Genomic DNA, 24,297 nt, shown 5'->3' with positions numbered 1-24,297 from the left:
TAGTTTTTTCTAAAAAAAAATAAATATCAAGTATATATTTGATACATACCAAATATATGAACGGTATTTATTAATTAAACTAATATCATTAAGTAAGTTTGTTAATTTGATGGACAAAGGGTCATTTTCTACTTTATTGCAAAAACTCATTATCTACCCACCTCCCACTTCCATTTTTTTGCATATTTCCTGTTTAAATTTGTGTGAAGGCCTTCAAAAAGCAAGAAAGAGATAAAATGTTGTAACTTGATTAGTTTCTCTTCTCAATTATACACATTAAAGAAAGATTCATCCGTATCAACCCCACCCATTATTCTTGTGAACTCGAGTCATCTTTAACACTAGTTTAGATAATAAAGTTCTTATCTTTTTGAGGTGTACTGTGTTTAATTTACTAAAACATTCATGGATAATTCTGATGCATTTGAGCTCAATTTCAGCTGTAGCGACAATCGATCCATGTCGTTGCCAAATGACTCTGGTGACATGTCTCCAGAAAGAAAACTTGGTAAGGGAAAGATCGAGATCAAGCGGATCGAGAACACAACGAATCGACAAGTGACTTTTTGTAAGCGCCGCAACGGGTTGCTTAAAAAGGCCTATGAATTGTCTGTCCTTTGTGATGCTGAAGTTGCTCTTGTTGTCTTTTCGAGCCGTGGACGCCTTTACGAGTACGCTAACAACAGGTATATATATACATATAATTTTTGGCTACTTACTTCAATTAAATCTATGATAACTTAGATGATTATTGATGAAAAATAAATTAGGTTAAATTTTTTTTCAATCTAATTAATTAGGGTTTGTGAAATAGTACATAAATGAATGTGACTTCAGAAAAGATTTGATTATTACAAAGGGCACAATATCTTAATTTACTTGGTGAATTTGTTTAGTTTTGATTTATTATAACTTTTTATGTGGAACAAAGATTCACTTGTGTCTCTTACATTTTATGTTTGTTTCTTTTCCTCAAAAAGATGACTAGTTTTTATTTTGTTACTACTACTTTTTACTACTATTTAACTTTTCTATGATCCAATCTTTGTTTCATATTTTGGTACCTACAAGATCTGTTGTTAAAAGATGGTAACATAGAAGTCACTAGTGAATGTATATGTTACAAGCCAATAAACAAAGATTTAGTAAATGTTGTTTGTAGATCTGTGAGATCAGCTTACCCTCTTGCCTTGTGTTTCATGCCTTCTCTCTCTCACACACACTGAAAGCACACACACATAAAAACAATGATGTTGTCAAGTTCCTATTTGTTCATAGACTTGCATCATTTAGACCCTTCCTTAATAAGCATATGTATGTGTGTCAGTTAATCATCGTCTAACGCAAAATGAAAGGACTCTGAAAAGAGATGTCATCAAAGTATAGTCAATAAAATAAATTTTAGTTTAGTTGGTGGTTAAACAAGTTTAAGAAATAAATTATAGTAATTTTTTTACCTTTTTTTTTTTTTTTTGAGTTACGGATGATATATAGTGCATACTAAACACCTTCTAGTATATCCAAGATCTCATGGGTATCAAATTGTATCAAGGTGGAAGAAATTAGGGTTTAATAAATAAGTAAAAACTTTGTTTTAGCTTGTACTGGTTTTTGTTGCACATTAATTAAGGTGGAAGTAGTAATTTCTGGGTTAAATTCGGTCACCAAATTCGATCTGGGTTTATCAAAAGATATTCCGCAATCAATTGGATAAAATTTTCTATGATCATCAGTTGATTTCTAATCAATTGCGTTGTTCCAATTACCTAGAAAAGAGTATTTTAGATTTAAATTTACGAAAACTAGGGCAATTTCTTGGAATTTGTATGGGTGATAAAGCGCTATATACATGATATAGATATAGAAACTACTTAATTTAGACTTTACTATATAATTTTCCTGATTCATAAGTATTTAGTCTTAGGGTAATTTCTTGATTACCTTTTGATAAATATTTAGCCTTAGACGATGTTTACCTTTTAAATGTATCAAGTCTTGTTTCTATATTATTCTTATTTGAGAAACAGATTAATTTTCAAATTAAATTACATATTAAGTGGTAAAGAAATGAGAATAATTTTTTGTTATAAAAAGTTCATTGTTAAAAATAAAAAATAAAAAAATAAAAAAAGCAAGAACTTTACTGAATTAGTAGCTGTAAAAAATTAAATAAAATAAACAAACCCTTAAATTTGTTTAGGTACTTATTAATCTTTATACTCTTTGGTCTGTTGTAAATTTAGTGTAATTTTGGGTTTAATCTACACTTGTAAATGGGTTTGGAGGTACGGAGTGTACACCCATTAAGTGATAGAATACCTGGACCCAAAAGTGATTTTCCATTATTTACTATCATGACTTGGTCTACCTGAAATTTGACTAAGTGTTTTCAGTACTAAGTTTTCTTAGTAAGCTGAAATTTGGCTAAGTGTTTTGTGCTGGTTGTTCTGCATTGCTGGTCCTTGTACTGGTTGTTCTGCATTGCTGGTCCTTGTACTGGTTGTTCTGCATTGCTGGTCCTTGTGCTGGTTGTTCTGCATTGCTGGTCCCTGTGCTGATTGTTCTGCGCAGCTGATCCCTGTGCTGGTTGTTCTGCGCAGCTGGTCCCTATGCTGGTTGTTCTGCGCAGCTGGTCCCTGTGCTGGTTGTTCTGCGCAGCTGGTCCTGTTTGCTGGTTCCTCTGCGCTGCTGGTCCTGTATGCTAACTTTTGCGCTGCTGGTCCTGTATGCTGACTTTTGCGCTGCTGGTCCTGTTTGCTGATTTTTGCGCTGCTGGTCCTTTTGCAGTGCTGGTTCTTAAGAGACAGCAGGAAGAAAACACTTAACACAATTTTGAGTGATTACGGAAGAATTATTCTTGCACCCACTTTTGCTTTAGTGGTTGAAGGAATAATACTTGTTTATTATAAAGTGATCACTCATGCTTTGATAGTTGTAAAATATAATATTTGTTTATTGTAAAAGTAACAACTTTTACTTTAATGATGGAAGTGATAATATTTGTTTAAAGAAATATTCTTCTTCTAACCACTTTTGAATATTATAGAAGATACTTTTATTAATCAATCGGCCAATTGATTTTAATAAAAGACTCTTTCATGATAAGGGTGTATATAAATATATTAACCAATATGCATGAGCAGAGACACAAGTTACGAACACCAAAATATTCTTCTGCAAAAGGAATTCTTGTTTCTGCCAAAACAAGAATTTAATCTCTGTCTTATCCCAAAGTGATATTCGTGTAACCCAGGCTATAAGGGTCGAATAATTACTTTCGGAAAGTGATACCACGATTCAGTGATTTATCCGGCTATCGATTATTTTACCCTATACGAAAGAAATTAATAAAACCTCCAACAATCGAAAGTAATTATTTGTTATAATCGATGGCGGCTACGATGAAACACATGACGGCGAATTTCTCCAAACTTGATAAGTTTGAGGGAATTGATTTTAGGAGATGGCAAAAGAAGATGCACTTCTTTCTGAGCAGCATGAGTGTGGTGTACGTACTCAGCACACCAATTCCTGAAGATCATGGTGATGATGCCACTATTGAACAAATTCGGAAAAGGTGCAAGTGGGAGAACGATGACTACATCGCTAGAGGTTTAATCCTCAATGGTATGGCTGATTCCCTTTTTGATATTTACCTAAATATTGAATCTTCTAAAGAACTATGGGACTGTTTAGAAACCAAGTATATGTCTGAGGATGCTTCTAGTAAAAAGTTCCTTGTGAGTAATTTTAATAATTACAAGATGGTCGATTCTAGACCGGTCTTGAAACAATACAATGAGCTCATTCGTATACTTGGTCAATTCACACAACATAAGATGAACATGGATGAGTCTATTCAAGTCTCAAGCATAATTGATAAACTACCTCCATCTTGGAAAGAATTTAAACATTCTTTGAAACATAAGAAGGAGGAGTTAACTCTTGTTGAGTTGGGTAGTCATCTGCGTATTGAGGAATCCCTCAGGTTGCAGGATAATGACAAGCCAAAGAGCAACGAAGTTGCTGGTACGTCTGTTGTCAATATGGTGGAACATAAAAAGTTCACTAGTAATAATGACAAAAATGGCAAACGTAAACATCAAGGTTATAACAAGGCTAATCCGAACAAGAAGTCTAAATTGACTTGTTGGAAGTGTGGTAAAACTGGACACATGAAAAAGGATTGCAAGGTTATTTTTGGTAATAATAATGCCAAAGGATCTAGCACAAGCGGTTCGGGAAATGGTTTAAACAACCACAACTCGAAAGGTCAGAATATATTTAATAATTCAAATGAGAATTATTATGTTTCATATATATCCGAGGCTTATTTTGTGCAGGATGATGATGTCGCGTGGTGGGTTAACTCGGGAGCCACCACCCATGTATGCAAGGATAGATTTTGGTTCAAGACTTACGAGTCCGTGACTGATGGATCAATTCTTTATATGGGAAATGAGTCAACAGCCTCTGTTCATGGACGTGGAAGTGTGAATTTGTGTTTTAGTTCTGGAAAAATTATTTGTTTGTTTGATGTTTTGTATGTACCACAAATAAGAAAAAATTTGATTTCCAGTAGTGTGTTAAATTGTTGTGGTTATAAACAAGTGATTGAATCTGATAAGTTTGTTTTGTCAAAACATGGTATGTTTGTTGGTTTTGGTTATTTATGCAATAGAATGTTTAGACTTAACATTAATCACTTGAATGTTAATTTTGCTTTTATATCTACTTCTAGCATAAATAATTCTACACTTTGGCATGCTAGACTAGGACATATACACTTTAAAAGAATGCAAGATATGTCTAAAGATGGATTAATACCGGCTTTTGACATGAACAATGAAAAGTGTAAAACCTGTATGTTAACAAAGATCACTAAGAAACCATTTCAAAATGTACATCGTGCTACTGAAATTTTGGAATTAATACATAGTGATTTATGTGATTTGCATGCTACTCCTACTTTAGGGAACAAGAAATATTTTGTGACTTTTATTGATGATGCTTCTAGATTTTGCTATGTTTATTTGTTACATACTAAGGATGAAGCATTAGATAAATTTAAAATATTTAAAACTGAAGTAGAATTACAACAAAAGGCTTTGATTAAAAGACTTAGAACAGATAGGGGAGGTGAATACATTAACCAATCGTATTTCCAATCCGTTGGTATTATCCATGAGACCACAGCTCCTTATACTGAAGGATTTTCTTGTGCCCGAGAGACATAATAAATTAATGTGGCTTACATGTTGTGATCCAAGTCGGGTCATACCCAATAACAAGCTATCAACACTTTATGTATTTGTTTTGACAATCGGATCATTAAAGCAAATACACGACACTTGAATTTTAGAAATTGGTTTTCTAAAATAAATGCTAGATATAATTATTTGGATAATTATAAGTTACTACATGTTGTATATTATTTATATAGGTTATAAATAATATAAAGTGTATGTAACATATGTGTGTTGCATTTTATTTTATAAAAGGCTTATAAAATAAAATACTTACAACTAAATGCATGTATGTTTTATAAATATGTAATAAAATATAAAATAAATGGAAGGGGTGGGGGGCCATTTTTTTGAAGGCTCCTATGTGCCAACCACCCTTCCTTGATTACTCCATATAATTATGACTAATACACATGCATTGGTGCAACTTTAACACACTCTTTGACTCTAGCATTTTGAAAATAATATTTGCAATTTCCTCTCCTTTCTTCAAGGGATTCTTGGTTGATTTTTGCAAGTAATTAAGTGTCTAAAATCCTAACCAAGTCTTGAGTGTTGATTATTGCTTGTGGGTATCAAAGATTTGAGGCTTCAAGTTAGAAGTTTTCTTCATCTACATCATCTTCTTCATCCTAGTTCTTCACCTCCATTTTGGAGTAGGTATAAACATCTAACTAGCTCTATTTACATTTAAGTGTATTTTCAAGACTAGATCTTTAATGGATTTCAAATTTAAAGGGTTAAACTTTACATGCATAAACTTGAAATTGCTTCCGCTTTATATATACATATACACACGAATTTATATGTAACAAAATGGGTTTGTGACTTTGTTTATGTATTGAAATCCATCAATGGTATCTAGAGCCAAAGTCTTGTTAATATGCTTCTTGTTTTTGGCTAGTAAACTCACTTTCTTTACAATCTACCAACATGCATGAAAGTAGAATGTAAAAATATTGAGTTTTGGTGGGTGTATGGTGATGGCCGAAATATTTGGTCCCAAAAATGGGTTTGGGATTTCAAGTTTTGGCCATGTTTGATGTTATGTTGTTGTTCACAATCGAGCCTAGGCCATGTGTTTGTTTGGTTGATTGATTTGGTGATTATTCATGGGTGTAATATTCATTCATATGGCTTGTAATTATTTTGTAATTTTGGTTTGTAAAAGTTGTAATTAATCTTGTATTTTGTATGTAATTTGTTCTATTTTGGTTTGTAAAATAGAATAGGTTGTTATTTCATTTTCTAGAAAAATTGTATTAGGATATGATTTTGTAAAATGAAAGTGAAGATTCATGAAGAAGATTACAAGATGAAGTTTTGAAGATTACAAGATTAAGTGGGAGATTTTGGTAAAATCTCTTACTTTGGTTTAACCCCTTAGGTGACATTTGTTTATTGGCTAAACAAATGTCTACCAAAATGGCTCTTGATTGTGAACACTTTGCTATGCATGTTTGTGTATGTTTGTATGTTTGGTTGCTACAAGATCATCACATGATTACACTTGCATAATACATTATAAAATGGTTATAATAAAACATAACAAAATGACACTAATAATTGGTTATTAGACTTGAATAAAATGGTTTATTTAAAAAGGTAATGAAATGGTTAAAACTAGTAATTGGTTACTAAAAGGCACATGAAAATGGGTTTTTCATAAACATACTACACACCAAATGCATGTTGGTGTATAGCACTTTGTTTTCTAAACTAGAATGTAGAAAACCTAAAATCCCTTTACTAATACAAGATAAACAAGTTAAACGCCATCCTTTTGTGGAAACACTTAGACATATTAGGAATCTCATGATGGGATAAAGGTCACCTAACCGTCATGAGTGAACTAATATGAATAAAGTACACTTTGCATGCTTGTGGGATAAAGGTCACCTAACCACTTGTATGTTAAGTCTACATGTCTACACAAGTAGGACGACTTGATTTGGGAATCATGAACTTAGGGTCACCGAAGCATGAGGAACAAATAGGCGTTGATGGGATTAATATGCCATGCAAAAGGATTGCATGATCCCATAACTTAGAAGTTGCAAAAGGATTGCAATTGTCATTATGACTACCTAGCTAAATCAAATGACGGGATAAAGGTCACCTAACCGAAATTTGATTTACCGTTGGATTCTAATATTTAATAAAACAAATTAAAAGGGTATTGTTTATTAAATCCAAATCGATACTTAAAAGAACTTTGTTGAATTTTGTAGATGGCCGCTAATAACAACAACAACATGAACAACGCACCACTTAACTTTAACAACCTATCGTTACGGTCTCTCCTCGAGAAAGACAAACTCAACCATACAAATTTTATGGATTGGTTCCGCAATCTTCGGATTGTCCTCAAACAAGAGGATAAAATGTATGTGATTGAGGACCCCATTCCCGACCAACCGGATGAGAGTGATGTGGAGGCAATGGCCTCTTACGATAAGTATTGCCACGACTCCCTTCAAGTCTCATGCTTAATGCTTGGGACTATGATACCCGAACTCCAAAAGGATTTCGAGCATCATAGCGCTTACGACATGATAACACAATTGAAGGAGATGTTTCTCCAACAAGCACGTGTTGAGCGTTTCGAAACGGTTCGGGCGCTTCATGCTTGTCGTATGGACGAATCCCAATCGGTTTCATCTTATGTACTTAAGATGAAAAGCCTTATCGATCGTGCTAACCGTCTCAACCTTAACATATCTAATGAGTTAGCCACCGATCTTATCCTTAACTCCCTATCAAAGAGGTTTGATCAATTTGTAATTAATTACAACATGAATGGGATGGATAAGAGCATAGGTGAGCTTCATGGTATGCTTAGGACGGCGGAAACAAGCATGGGTAAAAGAGCTTTACCCGTGTTAGCAATCGATCAAGGTGGGTCTAAAGGTAACACCTCTAAGCCAAAGGTGGCTAAGAGAAAAGGACCCGTCCATCAAGGCAAAGGGAAGGGGAAGATGGTTACCCCAACCATCAACAAGGCCAAGAAGCAAAAGGTAGCCGAGAAGGCAAACCCCAAGGAAGACCCATGTTTCGGTTGCGGTGAGATGGGTCATTGGAAACGAAACTGTCCGGTCTATCTTAAAGAGTTGAAGGACAAGAGGGATGCAGGGCAAACCTCAGGTAATATATATATGGTATATATAGAGCTTAGTATTACTTCTTCTAATACATGGGTATTAGACACGGGATGTGGAACTCATATTTGCAATTCTTTGCAGGGGTTCAAAAGAAGTGATCATAAAGCGGGAACATCAAGTCTCTATATGGGCAATGGTGCAAAGGTGCATGTTAAAGCTCAAGGAGAATTTGTTTTGAAGCTTCCAAGTGGATTGGAGCTTATTTTAGAAAATGTTTTGTATGCACCGGATTTATGTCGAAACATTATTTCTATTTCTCGCTTAAGACAATGTGGTTTCAATGTTAATTTTATTGATAATGATATCCATTTTTCTAAAGATGATATATTCTATTTCAAGGCTACGCCTTCAAATGGAATTTATGAATTGGTTCATGATGATGCATCATCTAATAGCTCAATATACCATACTAGCACCAAGAAACTCAAAAGGGATTTGAGTGATTCCTATTTATGGCATTGTCGCCTTGGACATATAAACAAGAACCGAATGCATACACTTCAAAGGAATGGACTTTTGAAATCAAATGAAATGGATTCGTTTGATGTATGTGAATCTTGTTTACAAGGCAAGATGACTAAAGCACCTTTCAAAGGCACTCATGAAAGGGCTAAAGATTTATTGGGTTTAATACATTCGGATGTATGTGGACCCTTTAAACCCATAACTAGGAATGGTGAAAGATACTTTGTTACTTTCATTGATGACTTTAGTCGTTTCGGATATGTCTATTTACTAAGACACAAGGACGAAACGTTTAAAGCATTCAAAGAATATCAAAACGAAGTACAAAATCAACTCAATAGGACAATCAAGGTACTTCGTACCGATAGAGGAGGTGAATACCTAAGCGATGCCTTCCAAGATCATCTTAGGAGTTGTGGGATCATCTCACAACTTACTCCACCCGGAACACCCCAACTTAATGGAGTATCCGAAAGGAGGAACCGAACCCTAATGGATATGGTTCGATCTATGATGGCTAGAAGCTCGTTACCTCTATCATTTTGGGGTTATTGTCTAAGCTCCGCGGCTCGTATTTTAAATATGGCCCCAACCAAGAAAGTGGAACGAACTCCTCATGAGATGTGGTTTGGAAAACCTCCTTCTCTTTCATACTTGAAAGTATGGGGATGTGAAGCTTATCCTAAGCGTTATGTAGCAAATAAGCTACATGCTCGATCCACAAAGTGTATCTTCATAGGATATCCCAAAGATGACATGGGATATTACTTCTATGATCCATCCGAGCAAACGGTATTTGTAGCTCGGAAAGCGGAATTCCTTGAAACCAAGTTCCTTATGGAAGGTGATGGTGAAAGAAAAATAGATCTTGTAGAGGTACAAGATCAAGCCGATGATACACAATTGGTTGACACTAGCACTCAACATGAGGATGCTGAAAATGATCAAGTGGATGATCAAGGTACACAAGACGTTCGAAGATCTAGTAGGATTAGTAATCCTCCCGAGAGATATGGGTTTCTCGTGGATGGTTGCTATACGGTTGATTTGGATGAACCGACAAACTACAAAGATGCTTTATCAAGGATAGATAAAGATAAATGGCAGGAAGCCATGAACGCCGAGATGCAATCCATGTATGAAAACCAAGTTTGGGAACTTGTTGAGCAACCTCCTAGCTCTAAGCTAGTTGATTGCAAGTGGATTTTCAAGATGAAAACCGACATACATGGAAACTTGGATACATACAAAGCTAGACTTGTAGCAAAGGGTTTCACTCAAACTCAAGGGGTTGACTATGATGAGACCTTCTCGCCTGTGGCAATGCTAAAGTCTATTAGGATATTATTTGCCATCGCTGCTCATTATGATTACGAAATTTGGCAAATGGATGTCAAAACCGCTTTCCTAAATGGATATCTTGAGGAAGATGTCTATATGGCACAGCCCGAAGGTTTTGTCGATCCGAAAAATCCTAAAAAAGTATGCAAGTTAAAGAAATCAATCTATGGGTTGAAACAAGCATCGAGAATGTGGAATCATCGTTTTAATGAAGAGGCAAAGAAATTTGGCTTTATTAAAAATGGTGATGAAGCTTGTGTATACAAGAAGGCTAGTGGGAGCTCCATAATGTTCCTTGTGCTATATGTGGATGACGTATTATTATTTGGGAATGATATAACCACAATGCAAGAGGTCAAAACTTGGTTAAAAAGTTGCTTCTCCATTAAGGATCTTGGAGAAGCACAATATATATTGGGGATTGGAATCTATAGGAATAGATCCAAGAGATTGATAGGCTTAAGTCAAAGTACATACATTGATAAGGTCTTGAAAAGGTTCAAGATGGAAAACTCTAAGAAAGGTTTGGTACCTATTCAAAGAGGAACCGTTCTCAGTTCATCTCAGTGTCCTACCACGAAAGATGAACAAGAGAGAATGAAGAAAGTCCCATACGCATCTGCTATTGGGTCTATCATGTATGCAATGATATGTACTAGACCGGATGTGTCATGCGCTCTAAGCTTGACAAGTAGATACCAGAATAACCCAGGAAATAGTCATTGGACTGCGGTTAAATGTATATTGAAATACCTTAGAAGGACTAAGGATATGTTTCTAATATATGGGTCTGGTGAGGAGGAACTCGTTGTAAAAGGTTACGTGGACGCGAGTTTCCAAACTGATCGAGATGACTCTCGGTCACAATCCGGTTATGTATTCATGTTAAATGGTGGTGCGGTCTCTTGGAAGAGTGCGAAACAGGAAGTTGTTGCGTTATCCACTACAGAGTCGGAGTACATTGCCGCCTCATTGGCAGCTCAGGAAGCTGCATGGATGAAGAAATTCATCGACGACTTAGGAGTGGTCCCTTCCATTCAGGACCCTCTTGAGATCTTTTGTGACAACGAGGGTGCGATTGCTCAAATCAAGGAACCTCGTGCTCATCAAAAGACTCGTCACATTGAGCGGAGATTCAACTACATTAGGGATGAGGTTGAAAAGGGAAAGATATGTATTCACAAAGTTCACACAGATCAAAATGTTGCGGATCCACTCACGAAGCTTTTACATGGGCCAAAACATGAGGGACATGTTTGTGCATTAGGGCTTCGACATTCTAGTGATTGGAATTGATCTACTTTATGTATTGTAACGGAACGAATTAGTTCAAACTCATTAATATAATTATGGTATTAATTTAAATTATGAGTCATGTTCCAATTTAGCATATTTTATCCATGAATAAATTATTATTCTAAATTCCGTAGTTGATCACATTTGTGGGAACAAGTGTGAGGTCTAGACTATTATGAACTTGGATTGGTTAACATTCAAATGGTGAATGTAGGGCAAGGTTGCAACCAAGGTTCATAGATATTTGTGGGACACAAATATTGGAAGACCCGCTCTCAAGATTACTATATGGAACCTTTGTGGTTGATCACATGTAATCTTGAGTAAAGGAGAATATCATTATATCCTCTGACCTGAGACACATATTGGGTTCAGATATTCACCGAATATTGTGCCTTGATTCTTTCCTTCGCTATTCTGAAACATGGTAGTACATAAGGGAGGTTTCAGGTATGGTACGAAGTGTAATGTCTAGGACGTATGTAGTCAAGATGGAATTTGTCCCTCTTATTCGTTGAGAGTCAGATGTCTAAGGCCTGACAAAGTTAAATCTATAAGAGAGTGATCATTCTATGTCTCTTGGATTTAACATGACATCTAGGGCAAAAGGATATATTGAAAGATTCACCTAAATCTTATTCGAAATGGAAACTCGAAAGGGATGATGTTATTGAATGGCACTAAGTCATAACATGTTGGGGGTGATGGACGGTCGTTAGGTGGTATCTGTCACTTGCATTAATTCCTTATGTTTCTCGTGCAAGTGGGAGATTGAAGGATTTTCTTGTGCCCGAGAGACATAATAAATTAATGTGGCTTACATGTTGTGATCCAAGTCGGGTCATACCCAATAACAAGCTATCAACACTTTATGTATTTGTTTTGACAATCGGATCATTAAAGCAAATACACGACACTTGAATTTTAGAAATTGGTTTTCTAAAATAAATGCTAGATATAATTATTTGGATAATTATAAGTTACTACATGTTGTATATTATTTATATAGGTTATAAATAATATAAAGTGTATGTAACATATGTGTGTTGCATTTTATTTTATAAAAGGCTTATAAAATAAAATACTTACAACTAAATGCATGTATGTTTTATAAATATGTAATAAAATATAAAATAAATGGAAGGGGTGGGGGGCCATTTTTTTGAAGGCTCCTAGGTGCCAACCACCCTTCCTTGATTACTCCATATAATTATGACTAATACACATGCATTGGTGCAACTTTAACACACTCTTTGACTCTAGCATTTTGAAAATAATATTTGCAATTTCCTCTCCTTTCTTCAAGGGATTCTTGGTTGATTTTTGCAAGTAATTAAGTGTCTAAAATCCTAACCAAGTCTTGAGTGTTGATTATTGCTTGTGGGTATCAAAGATTTGAGGCTTCAAGTTAGAAGTTTTCTTCATCTACATCATCTTCTTCATCCTAGTTCTTCACCTCCATTTTGGAGTAGGTATAAACATCTAACTAGCTCTATTTACATTTAAGTGTATTTTCAAGACTAGATCTTTAATGGATTTCAAATTTAAAGGGTTAAACTTTACATGCATAAACTTGAAATTGCTTCCGCTTTATATATACATATACACACGAATTTATATGTAACAAAATGGGTTTGTGACTTTGTTTATGTATTGAAATCCATCATATACTCCACAACAAAATGGTATATCTGAAAGGAAGAATAGGGTCCTTAAGGAAATGGTTAATTCCATGTTATCCTATTTGGGTTTAAGTGAAGGATTTTGGGGGGAAGCTATGTTAACAGCTTGTTATTTGCTTAATAGAGTTCCTAACAAAAGAAACAAGATTACACCTTATGAACTTTGGAATAAAAGGAAACCTAACTTGAATTATCTTCGGGTATGGGGCTGTAGGGCGGTTGTAAGACTACCTGATCCCAAGAAGAAAAGTTTAGGTGAAAGAGGTATAGATTGCATATTTGTTGGATATGTTGAACATTCCAAGGCATATAGGTTCTATGTAATAGAGCCTAATGAGTTTGTCTCAATCAATTCTGTGATTGATTCAAGGGATGCAATCTTTGATGAAAATCGATTTTCATCTATACCTAGACCAAAGGATATGATTCCAAGTAACAATGGAATCAATAAGGATTATAATGATGAAGTCTCTGAAAAGGCTGTTGATCAGTCACTTGAGCTTCGGAAAAGCAAAAGAAAAAGGAAACCTAAATCATTTGGACCAGATTTTCAACTATACTTAGTTGAAGGTTCTAGGGATGATGTGTCTACCCAATATTCGTATTGTTTCAATGTTGATGATGATCCTAAAACATATGATGAAGCAATGAGGTCTCAGGATGTTGCATTCTGGAAAGAGGCAATTAATGATGAGATGAATTCTATCATGGGCAATAACACTTGGGTGTTAGCTGATCTACCTCCTGGTTGCAAACCTTTGGGTTGCAAATGGATCTTCAAAAAGAAGATGAAGCTGGATGGAACTATTGAAAAATTTAAGGCAAGGTTAGTCATTCAAGGCTTTAGACAAAAGTCTGGAATTGACTATTTTGATACTTATGCTCCCGTGGCACGTATCACTACCATTAGACTGCTGATTGCTTTGGCTACGATTCACAATCTAGTTATTCACCAGATGGATGTGAAGACAGCATTCTTGAATGGTGAATTGGATGAGGAGGTTTATATGAACCAACCTCAGGGCTTTATCATGCCAGGAAATGAAGGCAAGGTGTGCAAACTTGTGAAATCCTTATATGGTTTGAAACAAGCACCTAAGCAATGGCATCAAAAGTTTGATGAAGTGATTTTATCTAGTGGTTTTAAATTAAACCAAGCAGATAAATGTGTATATAGTAAATTTGATGATTCTGGTAAAGGAGTTATAATTTGTCTATATGTTGATGACATGTTAATCTTTGGGACTGACCAAAGTCAGGTTGATTTAACAAAAGAATTTTTGTCATCAAAATTCTCCATGAAAGATATGGGGGAGGCTGACGTTATCCTTGGCATTAGGATCAAACGTGAAAGCAAAGGAATTTTGATTTGTCAATCTCATTATATTGAGAAGGCGTTGAAAAAGTTCAATTGCTTTGAATGTAATCCTGTGAGTACCCCTGTTGATCCAAGTGAGAAGCTTATGCCTAATCAAGGTGAAGCTGTATCACAACTTGAGTATTCTCTAGTGATTGGCTGTTTGATGTACGTCATGACTTGTACAAGGCCGGATATTGCTTTTGCTGTGGGAAAACTGAGTAGATATACTAGTAATCCTAGTACTCATCACTGGCAAGCAATTAGGCGGGTACTGAAGTACTTGAAGAAAACTATGGACTATAGTTTATCTTATAATGGGTTTCCTTCGGTAATAGAAGGATATTCTGATGCGAGTTGGATAACCAATATTGAAGATCATTCTTCAACGAGTGGTTGGGTGTTCTTGCTTGGGGGAGGTGCTATTTCATGGGCTTCTAAGAAGCAGACATGTATTACCAACTCAACGATGGAATCTGAGTTTGTTGCTTTAGCTGCTGCTGGTAAAGAAGCAGAATGGCTTAGAAACTTGATTCATGAGATACCATTATGGCCTAAACCTATAGCACCCATGTCTATCCATTGTGATAGTGCTGCGACATTGGCAAAGGCTTATAGCCAGATGTACAATGGAAAGTCTAGACACTTAGGTGTCAGACATAGCATGATTCGTGAACTCATCATGAATGGGGTGATTTCTATAGTGTTCGCGAGGTCACAACAGAATTTAGCTGATCACTTGACGAAGGGATTGGCAAGAGACTTGGTGAACAAGTCTGCTGTGGGGATGGGTTTAAAGTCCACATAAATTTCTAATTATAAGATACCCAATTCCCTTCTGATGAAAATTAGAAGTTGAATTCAATGTGGAAGGCTTATACTTAGAAATTTGGAGTACAAAATTTTGTATCATCCCAAGGTAAGGTATGTACTCGGACCTGTTGAAGGTGAGGATAAAGTTTAGCTTCTTAATGGTTTATTTGAAAAAGTGCAATAGCAGGTGCATGACTGAAATAAACTACCTATGTGAATGTGAAGTTTTGCTGCTTCAACAAAGCTTGGACTTTTGCTTTAGATACATTCATGAATGGATATGGACACATGGCTTGTAAAGTGTCAGGATAGCTTTAGAGTATTTGAAAACTTATGTGTATGTTATTTTCAGTTATTCAAATGGGTTGAAGGGTTCAATTCTTAGAACACCCCGATTCTCGAATATTTGGAATGTGTAATGTACTAAGGTGAAAATTCAATCTTCAAGATATTTTCATTTATGCATGAGTTTTGTTTTAATTTGTTTCATTCTCATGAAACGAATTGCACTAAATTGGGGAGGATTGTTGTAAATTTAGTGTAATTTTGGGTTTTAATCTACACTTGTAAATGGGTTTGGAGGTACGGAGTGTACACCCATTAAGTGATAGATTACCTGGACCCAAAAGTGATTTTCCATTATTTACTATCATGACTTGGTCTACCTGAAATTTGACTAAGTGTTTTCAGTACTAAGTTTTCTTAGTAAGCTGAAATTTGGCTAAGTGTTTTGTGCTGGTTGTTCTGCATTGCTGGTCCTTGTACTGGTTGTTCTGCATTGCTGGTCCTTGTACTGGTTGTTCTGCATTGCTGGTCCTTGTGCTGGTTGTTCTGCATTGCTGGTCCCTGTGCTGGTTGTTCTGCGCAGCTGGTCCCTGTGCTGGTTGTTCTGCGCAGCTGGTCCCTGTGCTGGTTGTTCTGCGCAGCTGGTCCCTGTGCTGGTTGTTCTGCGCAGCTGGTCCTGTTTGCTGGTTCCTCTGCGCTGCTGGTCCTGTATGCTGACTTTTGCGCTGCTGGTCCTGTATGCTGACTTTTGCGCTGCTGGTCCTGTTTGCTGATTTTTGCGCTGCTGGTCCTTTTGCAGTGCTGGTTCTTAAGAGACAGCAGTAAGAAAACACTTAACACAATTTTGAGTGATTACGGAAGAATTATTATTGCACCCACTTTTGCTTTAGTGGTTGAAGGAATAATACTTGTTTATTATAAAGTGATCACTCATGCTTTGATAGTTGTAAAATATAATATTTGTTTATTGCAAAAGTAACAACTTTTACTTTAATGATGGAAGTGATAATATTTGTTTATAGAAATATTCTTCCTGTAACCACTTTTGAATATTATAGAAGATACTTTTATTAATCAATCGGCCAATTGATTTTAATAAAAGACTCTTTCATGATAAGGGTGTATATAAATATATTAACCAATATGCATGAACAGAGACACAAGTTACGAACACCAAAATATTCTTCTGCAAAAGGAATTCTTGTTTCTGCCAAAACAAGAATTTAATCTCTGTCTTATCCCAAAGTGATATTCGTGTAACCCAGGCTATAAGGGTCGAATAATTACTTTCGGAAAGTGATACCACGATTCAGTGATTTATCCAGCTATCGATTATTTTACCCTACACGAAAGAAATTAATAAAACCTCCAACATGGTCTTGTATTAACTAAGAAAGCTACAATGAATTAATAACTGATATTTAAGTTTAAATACTTTCCCTTTGCTTAGAAATGAATATAGTGTATTAAGTTAAAAGATCAAATTAAATTGGTAACGGTATACTTGCTTGATCCTTTTTAAGATTAAATTGGTAACGCTGCGTATTTAATTAACTGATTGAAAAATGTATATAATTCGTTTAAAAGGTTGACACAAAACTTTGATACTATATATTTTAAAAAAAAAAAAAAAAAAACAAAAAAAAAAAAAACAAAACTTAGATACTATATAAATAAATAAATGGGTAATTGTTAAACATTAAAGCACAAAAATCCTGGGGTAAAATCACAACTAAGATCTCCTTTAAAGTCTTGTAAGTTACTGACATGTTATGTAACATCCTCTTTTCAGTTCTAAAGTTCATGAATGGTTAAATCAAACACATATACCAGCTATATATATAGTCTCTCCCTTTGGATTGTCCATTTATCACTTTTCCGTAGCTAACTATGCTGTTGAAACTAAAACAGCAACCTACGTAACGTAAGATTGATATATATATATATATATATATATATATATATATATATATATATATATATATATATATATATATATATATATATATATATATATATATATATATATGATCTTAAACTCCATTTTATGACATTAATCATATACATCACGTAATTAATTACTAGTATTAATTAATCATGTATATTGTGTAACTATATACTAGGAAAACTATCTATGAGAAGTTTTCATTTGTCTTTTAAGCCGATCCATGATGTTATTAAATTCTGCTTATTTGTTTAAACCCTATGCTCCATTTACGTGGATTGTAATATAGACATCATGCACAAGATCACAAGACGAAAGAGATAAACAATGAATCGAAGTTTCATCAAAATTATTATATAAATGTGAACAATTACATTATTTAAACAGAAAAACATTGATTAATCACGGGGCAATCGAGCATGATCTCCCCTGCCTCTGGATCGCCGCAGCTCACCAGGAGTTGGAGCTCTCCTCTCTTAACCCTAAAATGCAAAGAACACTCGTATATATAAGCCACTCTTTTACATCCATATTGATGCCTTTTGGTCCATACGAATGAGTCAACTAATCCGTAAGGACAACGATGTCTTTGATCCGTACGGATGAGATCACTCATGTACGGATGAGTCTTCATTCACATATACCCCTGCAAATAACTTTTTTTATGCGTTTACAAACATCAAGGTGTACAACACAATAAGTAAACATTCCTAAACTATTCGCCAAGCGACGACCACACAAATTTGCATCAAGAAATTCTCCTTGGAACGTTTCTAGGGAAATGCTGTAAACACCTATTGTAATTTTCAGTCAATCTCTATAGTAGTACTACAATCATCATAATCACCAACTCCATCAAAAGTCTTCCAGAATACGTTAAAATCTAAACTTCAAACCCCAAAGGGTTGGTTGAGTGGTTGGGTGCTTGGGAATCTCCAAAGGAGACCAGGTTCAATCCCCACCAACCACACTTTGAGGCCCTGCCTTTCAATTAAAAAAAAATCTAAACTTCGAAAATCAACGTTTCCACTCATTGAAGACGAAATACTATTGACATTCTGTAATTTCTTCAACTTTGCTTGAACGTTTTATCTAAAGTACCATAGAAGAAAGATTCCTCCTCTGACAGATCTCATTAAATATCTCGGATAAACTCTTTATACATAATGACTTCTTTAAAATCATCAACTGTAAATCTTCACATTACTGTTAGTTGTATCTTAATAAACATTGTAGGTTATACCATTTCATGACTTACAAATGTATAGGCAAAGAATATAGAGAAGTCTGACCCACAACTAACAACTCCAAACAAATCAGAAAGCACTCATATTCATCAAAGATTACTTTATGAATTTCGTGTTTGTGCATCACCCTCCCAAAAATAAATTAGATTCCATCCACAAAGCGGAATCACAAATATCAGAATGAAAATATATAACCTCGTTGGCCCATAAATAATCAGATCCTCCTGATTACCCCACAATAACTTCACTATCATTTTCTTAAATATTAACTCTCTTCTATAAATACAATGAACAAAGGAGGTCATCCATTAGACTTGTATATACATTTTCTCTAAGTGGATTTTCCTTGATTGACTCGTCTATCAGTTTCTCATCCGTAGGGATGTATGCACTCGTCGTTAGGTATGTTTACTTGATTTAAGCGGATGAGCATTGGAATCGTCCATATGAATGTGTCCACTCATCCGTACAAATGTGTCCACTCGTCGGTACGGATGATAACCCATCCGTACAACGGAGTCATGACAACAGCAGACGACATCCGCACCATCAACCCCAAAATGGTGTTTTTGAAGTTTTGCTCGAGTTTTTCAATAAAAAATTACACCAAATCATTCTAAGGTTGCCCATAAACATCTCGCTAACTTCAATCTTCTAAATCAAACATCAAAATTGAAGATTTAAACCCAAAATCATGAAGAACAGATTAATCCAAATTTAACGTCTTTGATCTATAAATTGATCCAATAATCAAGAGGTCGATTATTGGCGCTAATACCAATTTGATGTTCCGTTGAAGTGCAACGTAATATAAACATCGAGCAGAAGATCAAAAGACGGAAGAGATAAACAATGAATTAAAGTTAAACCAAATTTACTATATAAATGTGAACAACTACATGATTTAACAGAATAACATTGATTGGCCACGGGGAGATCGAGCACGATCTCCCCTGCCTCCAAATAGCCTCTACACACCAGGAATTAGGGCTTTCCTCCCTTAACCCTAAAATGCAAAAAACATTTGTATATATAGGTGACTAGTTTACATTCGTACGGATGTCTTTTGGTCCGTATGAATAAATCAACTCATCCGTACATACAACCTTATGTCCAAACCGGTCTTTGATCCATACGGATAAGATCACTCATTTGTAAGGATGAGATTTCATCCGCATATGCTCATGCAAATGATGAATTTCATGCGTTGATAAACATATAAGTGTACTACACAATAAATAAACGTTCCTAAAACATTATGCAACAACAAAACCGTAGTTGAAATTAATTAAACTTCTAATTATGTCATTAAAAGTATACTCAGTACAAGACTAAAAAAATAACTTTTAACATGAGTTAATAAACATTAATTATGAGAATAATTAACATGAATTTATGTTAAATATGAAAGGATAAAAAATATTAAAGGACCTTTATTTTCGAGTTATCAAACTATATAAATTATATTATGCATATAATAATAATAACATGAGTAAAATTGTTTATTACTCTTCCTAAAATAAATTTATTGTTGGTGTATATCACACAATTTCAAGTAAAGTAATTTATGCTTTTAAAAGTTAAATGTCATTTTTAATTTTGTTTTAAGCATAACTTTTGATAAAAAAAAAATGTAAAAATGTAAAAAAAAAAAAAAATTGATTGTCTACATTTGAAAATGAAGATTTATTTTGAATAAAACGAATTGAAAATGCCATATTTATTCTATGATGTTCGAATTATCTTTTTATTCCAAAAAAAATAAAAAATACTCTCGTCGTTTTGTTGTTCAGTATTCCTTTTAAGTTATTTCAAATTAATTTTCCATTTTTATAAATATATAAGACTAAAAATGTAAAATTTATTTATACACCCGTAATCTGTGTATGTAAGATACAAAAGAGAAGTATTAAATATTTGATAAAAATGTAAAATATAAAATAATTATAATGTAATAATAATTTTATTAAAAATTTGTAATTTCTATCAAATAACAATTAAATTGGAAAGAATGGATTGCATCATAATAATATGGAGTGATTCATAAACCACTAGAAATTATCCATACACCACTAAATATATACTTTAAAAGGTTGTATAGTACAATACTGTAATGCATATTTAGTGGTGTATGAATAATTTTAGTAGTGTAGGAATAATCACCTTATAATAATGTAAATGTATTTTTTTTAACGGCGATTTTTTTGGCATCAATAGATCATTTATTTCAACGACCCTCATCATTTGCACGAAACACACACGTTCGGGAGAAAACCCGAACCCGATCGACGGTACCCGGGAACACATCCATTCGGGAAGTGGTCCGGGTAGAGGTCTGTGAACGAATCCGGTAAAACCTCCATATAGGGTCAATATATGCCACCATTATTTGTGTTCAATTGGTTTAAAGAAAATCATGTCATCTCTAAGGATCGAACCCATGACTTCCCCCTATCCCATGACACAAAGTACATGGGGAGAACAATTGGGCTATGCCCGCAAGTTAATAATGTAAATGTATATATATAGCTATATAGATAGAGAGATTAACCACCCTTCTCGTGGTAGTTATCGCTATGGTTGCTTGGTCCTTTTTCGCCTCTCTGTTTCCTGCTCTTCTCCGGCCCTCTGGCCGATTTTCTCTTCGGCGGAGGTTGGCCGGCTACCAACCTGTTAGTAGTGGCTGTTGGACGCTTTAGGCATGGTGTTGTTTGTTCCCTTGCATGTATCTTCCTTGGTGGCCTCGTTAGATGGTGGTTCTGGTGGTGTTCTGTGATGCTCGGCGGTCCACCACCCTGTTGGTGGTGGCCGTTGGTGGGAGTCGAAGATTATCTAGTAGGTTGGTGTTTAGCGGCGGTCTACCACCCTGTTGGTGGTGGCCATCGCTAGTGCTCGGTAGTTTTGGGTGATTGGGGGTGGCTTCTGAGGAGTTTGAGGGGTCGGTGATGGTTTTAGGCTCTATCGTGGTGTTGGGTGATGTTAACCGTGTTGGAGATATGGTTTAAATCCGGAGGTGGAAGCGACTTTTTGCGGATTGGACTCTTCTTCAGACGGTTGGGGCGTTGCTGCTTGCTGGTTCTTTGTGTGTTGTCGCGGCAGTCAGTGTTCTCCTAATCGTCACCGTTGGTTTTCATTCTTATTTTAAATTGTTTATTTGTAGTATAACCGGTATTTTGATTCTTGTTAGTTTTAAATGGTTTTGTTTCTTTGTAAAACGCGATTTCTTTCCACGTTGGTGAGCCATTTGATCAGGTTTGTTTAGTATTAATTAGAGCTCATTTTGGACTCTATTGTATCGGTTGTACGAATTGATCTTCGGATGCGTTATTAATGTTATCGTTTTTTTTTTAAAAAAAAGTTAGAGAGAGAGAGTAATAATGAGGGAGCCAGTGAGATACTAGTATTTGATGAATGTCGAGATAAGATATCCGTACAAGTCTAATTTCATGAGATTGACGGCTCTGATTTACTCGGAGTCTACAAGAAAGTGAAAAAGAGAAATAGATTTTGGATCTACGAGGAGGGTAAAACGGTGAGGGTTAACTTGATTATCCATTGTGTAAATGGGTTATTTACTCGTGGCAACACTCTAGCCATAGAAAGAGGTAACCAATCATAATGATGGATGCGTTGACAGCGTGGCAGAGATAACCAATCAGTTGCTTCGACCAAAATGAGGTTGTATACCATGTGTGTTAATTTGGTATCCTTAATATCTCCGAGGAAAAAGTGAGATATTTTATTCACTTTAGTACATTTTCTGTTTCCTTAAAATCACAACATTTCATACTCTTTGAAATGCTTTAAGGATTAAGTGTTGAAAGTATGAACATCAATTTATCCTATGTGCAAAACCAAGAAACATATCAACACTATTGCATGCCTTTCCAATATTAATGATAGTTTCATTGAAAATATCCATTTATATATATGCATTGAACATAACAGCTGGAGGGGCAAGAAGTTAAAATTATTTTCTAAATTATGTAAGTATAACATTGTCACACAAACCTTGAAGTTATATTTTGTGAATTTTCACAGAAATCTGGTCTGGTCCTGACTAATTTCAGGAATGTTATTCTAGAGGTGTGTTTAGTTGCATTAACATTTTTCTTCTCCATTTTCAAGACAATGAATTGTTGTTCCAGTAATTAGTTTTTTTTTTTTTTTTTTTTTTTTTTTTCTTTTTTCTTTCTAATTTCTATAACTTCTTTAGTCACCTTCAATTGCCTAAAACTACACGCACCATAAATCTTATGCATTGATGATCATCATGGTCGTCTTGTTATTGCAGCGTTAAAGGCACAATTGATAGGTACAAAAAGGCATGCCTTGATCTTCCTAGCAGTGGCTCGGTTGCTGAAGCCAATGCTCAGGTACGTACCCTTTCAGAGTTTATGTTTATTATAATTAATTTTTTGTAATAAAATTACATATAAAATATTTAAGCTCAATCGTACGTGCATGTTTCCAGTGTTCTAATTAATAAAAATCTCTCACTAAAACTACAGTATTACCAACAAGAATCTACGAAACTGCGTCAGCAAATTGCAAACCTTCAGAACCAAAACAGGTATCTTTTTATAAGATTAAAAATTGTCTCCATATATATAAACTTTTAGTATAAACACAATATAGTATAACCTTGTCCGAAAATAGGCAATTTTACAGGAACATCATGGGTGAAAATTTGACTGATATGCCAGCCAAAGAGCTGAAGAACCTCGAGGGTAAGTTAGAGAAAGCGATTGCCAGAATTCGATCGAAAAAGGTACAGCTTTTTTTTTTAACTCAGATGCTAACTTATTAGATTTCCAAATCCATAGTTTACACGGGCTAAGAGCTGAAGAACCTTTGGTTTTAATCAAATTGCAGAATGAACTTTTATTTGCTGAAATTGAATACATGCAAAAGAGGGTAAGTAAATTTACTTCTTTATGTTTATTGATTCATAGTGAACACACAAATAACTTATTTACTTTATTTTGGATGGAAATTTCAATCGTAAGTCTAAAAAGAGATCTTAATCTTGAATAATTTCTGATTGAATTATGTGTAGGAACTTGAGTTGCATAACAACAATCAATTCCTTCGAGCAAAGGTTTTTATATATATATATATATATATATATATATATATATATATATATATATATATATATATATATATATATATATATATATATATATATATATATATATCGATTTCTATATGTATGTAACACGAATTAGCCAACTGAGTACACTGATTAAAATTTTTGATGAATGATTTTTTAGATAGCTGAAAACGAAACAGCTCAGCAGCAGCAGCAACACATGAGCTTGATGCCTGGAAGTTCAGATTACGAGTTCATACCACCACACCAGCCCTTTGACGGTCGAAACTATCTTCAAACGAATGAAATGCAACCCAATAACGATTACTCTTGCCAAGACCAAACCCCACTCCAATTAGTGTAA

General features: G+C 34.8%; 1 protein-coding gene across 1 annotated transcript; it reads left to right on the top strand.

Annotated features, from left to right (window-relative positions):
• Nucleotides 1-262: 262 nt before the first annotated feature.
• Nucleotides 263-24,297, top strand: LOC139855800 (floral homeotic protein AGAMOUS-like). The gene is made up of 7 exons (XM_071845043.1): nt 263-686; nt 23,133-23,214; nt 23,350-23,411; nt 23,498-23,609; nt 23,714-23,755; nt 23,898-23,939; nt 24,115-24,297. Exons 1-7 carry the CDS (start codon nt 406-408, stop codon nt 24,295-24,297), a joined length of 804 nt encoding a protein of 267 aa, XP_071701144.1. The 5' UTR covers nt 263-405.

Source organism: Rutidosis leptorrhynchoides, chromosome 6 (assembly GCF_046630445.1).
Source record: "Rutidosis leptorrhynchoides isolate AG116_Rl617_1_P2 chromosome 6, CSIRO_AGI_Rlap_v1, whole genome shotgun sequence".
NCBI lineage: Eukaryota > Viridiplantae > Streptophyta > Magnoliopsida > Asterales > Asteraceae > Rutidosis > Rutidosis leptorrhynchoides.
The sequence above is the reverse complement of the archived record's forward strand: the minus strand, read 5'-3'. Positions and strand labels throughout refer to the sequence as shown.

Coding starts and splice junctions, on each gene's coding strand:
- LOC139855800 (XM_071845043.1), top strand. CDS start 406: ATGGATAATTCTGATGCATTTGAGCTCAATTTCAGCTGTAGCGACAAT. Junction 687..23,132: donor TACGAGTACGCTAACAACAG/GTATATATATAC, acceptor TTGTTATTGCAG/CGTTAAAGGCACAATTGATA. Junction 23,610..23,713: donor CCAGAATTCGATCGAAAAAG/GTACAGCTTTTT, acceptor ATCAAATTGCAG/AATGAACTTTTATTTGCTGA.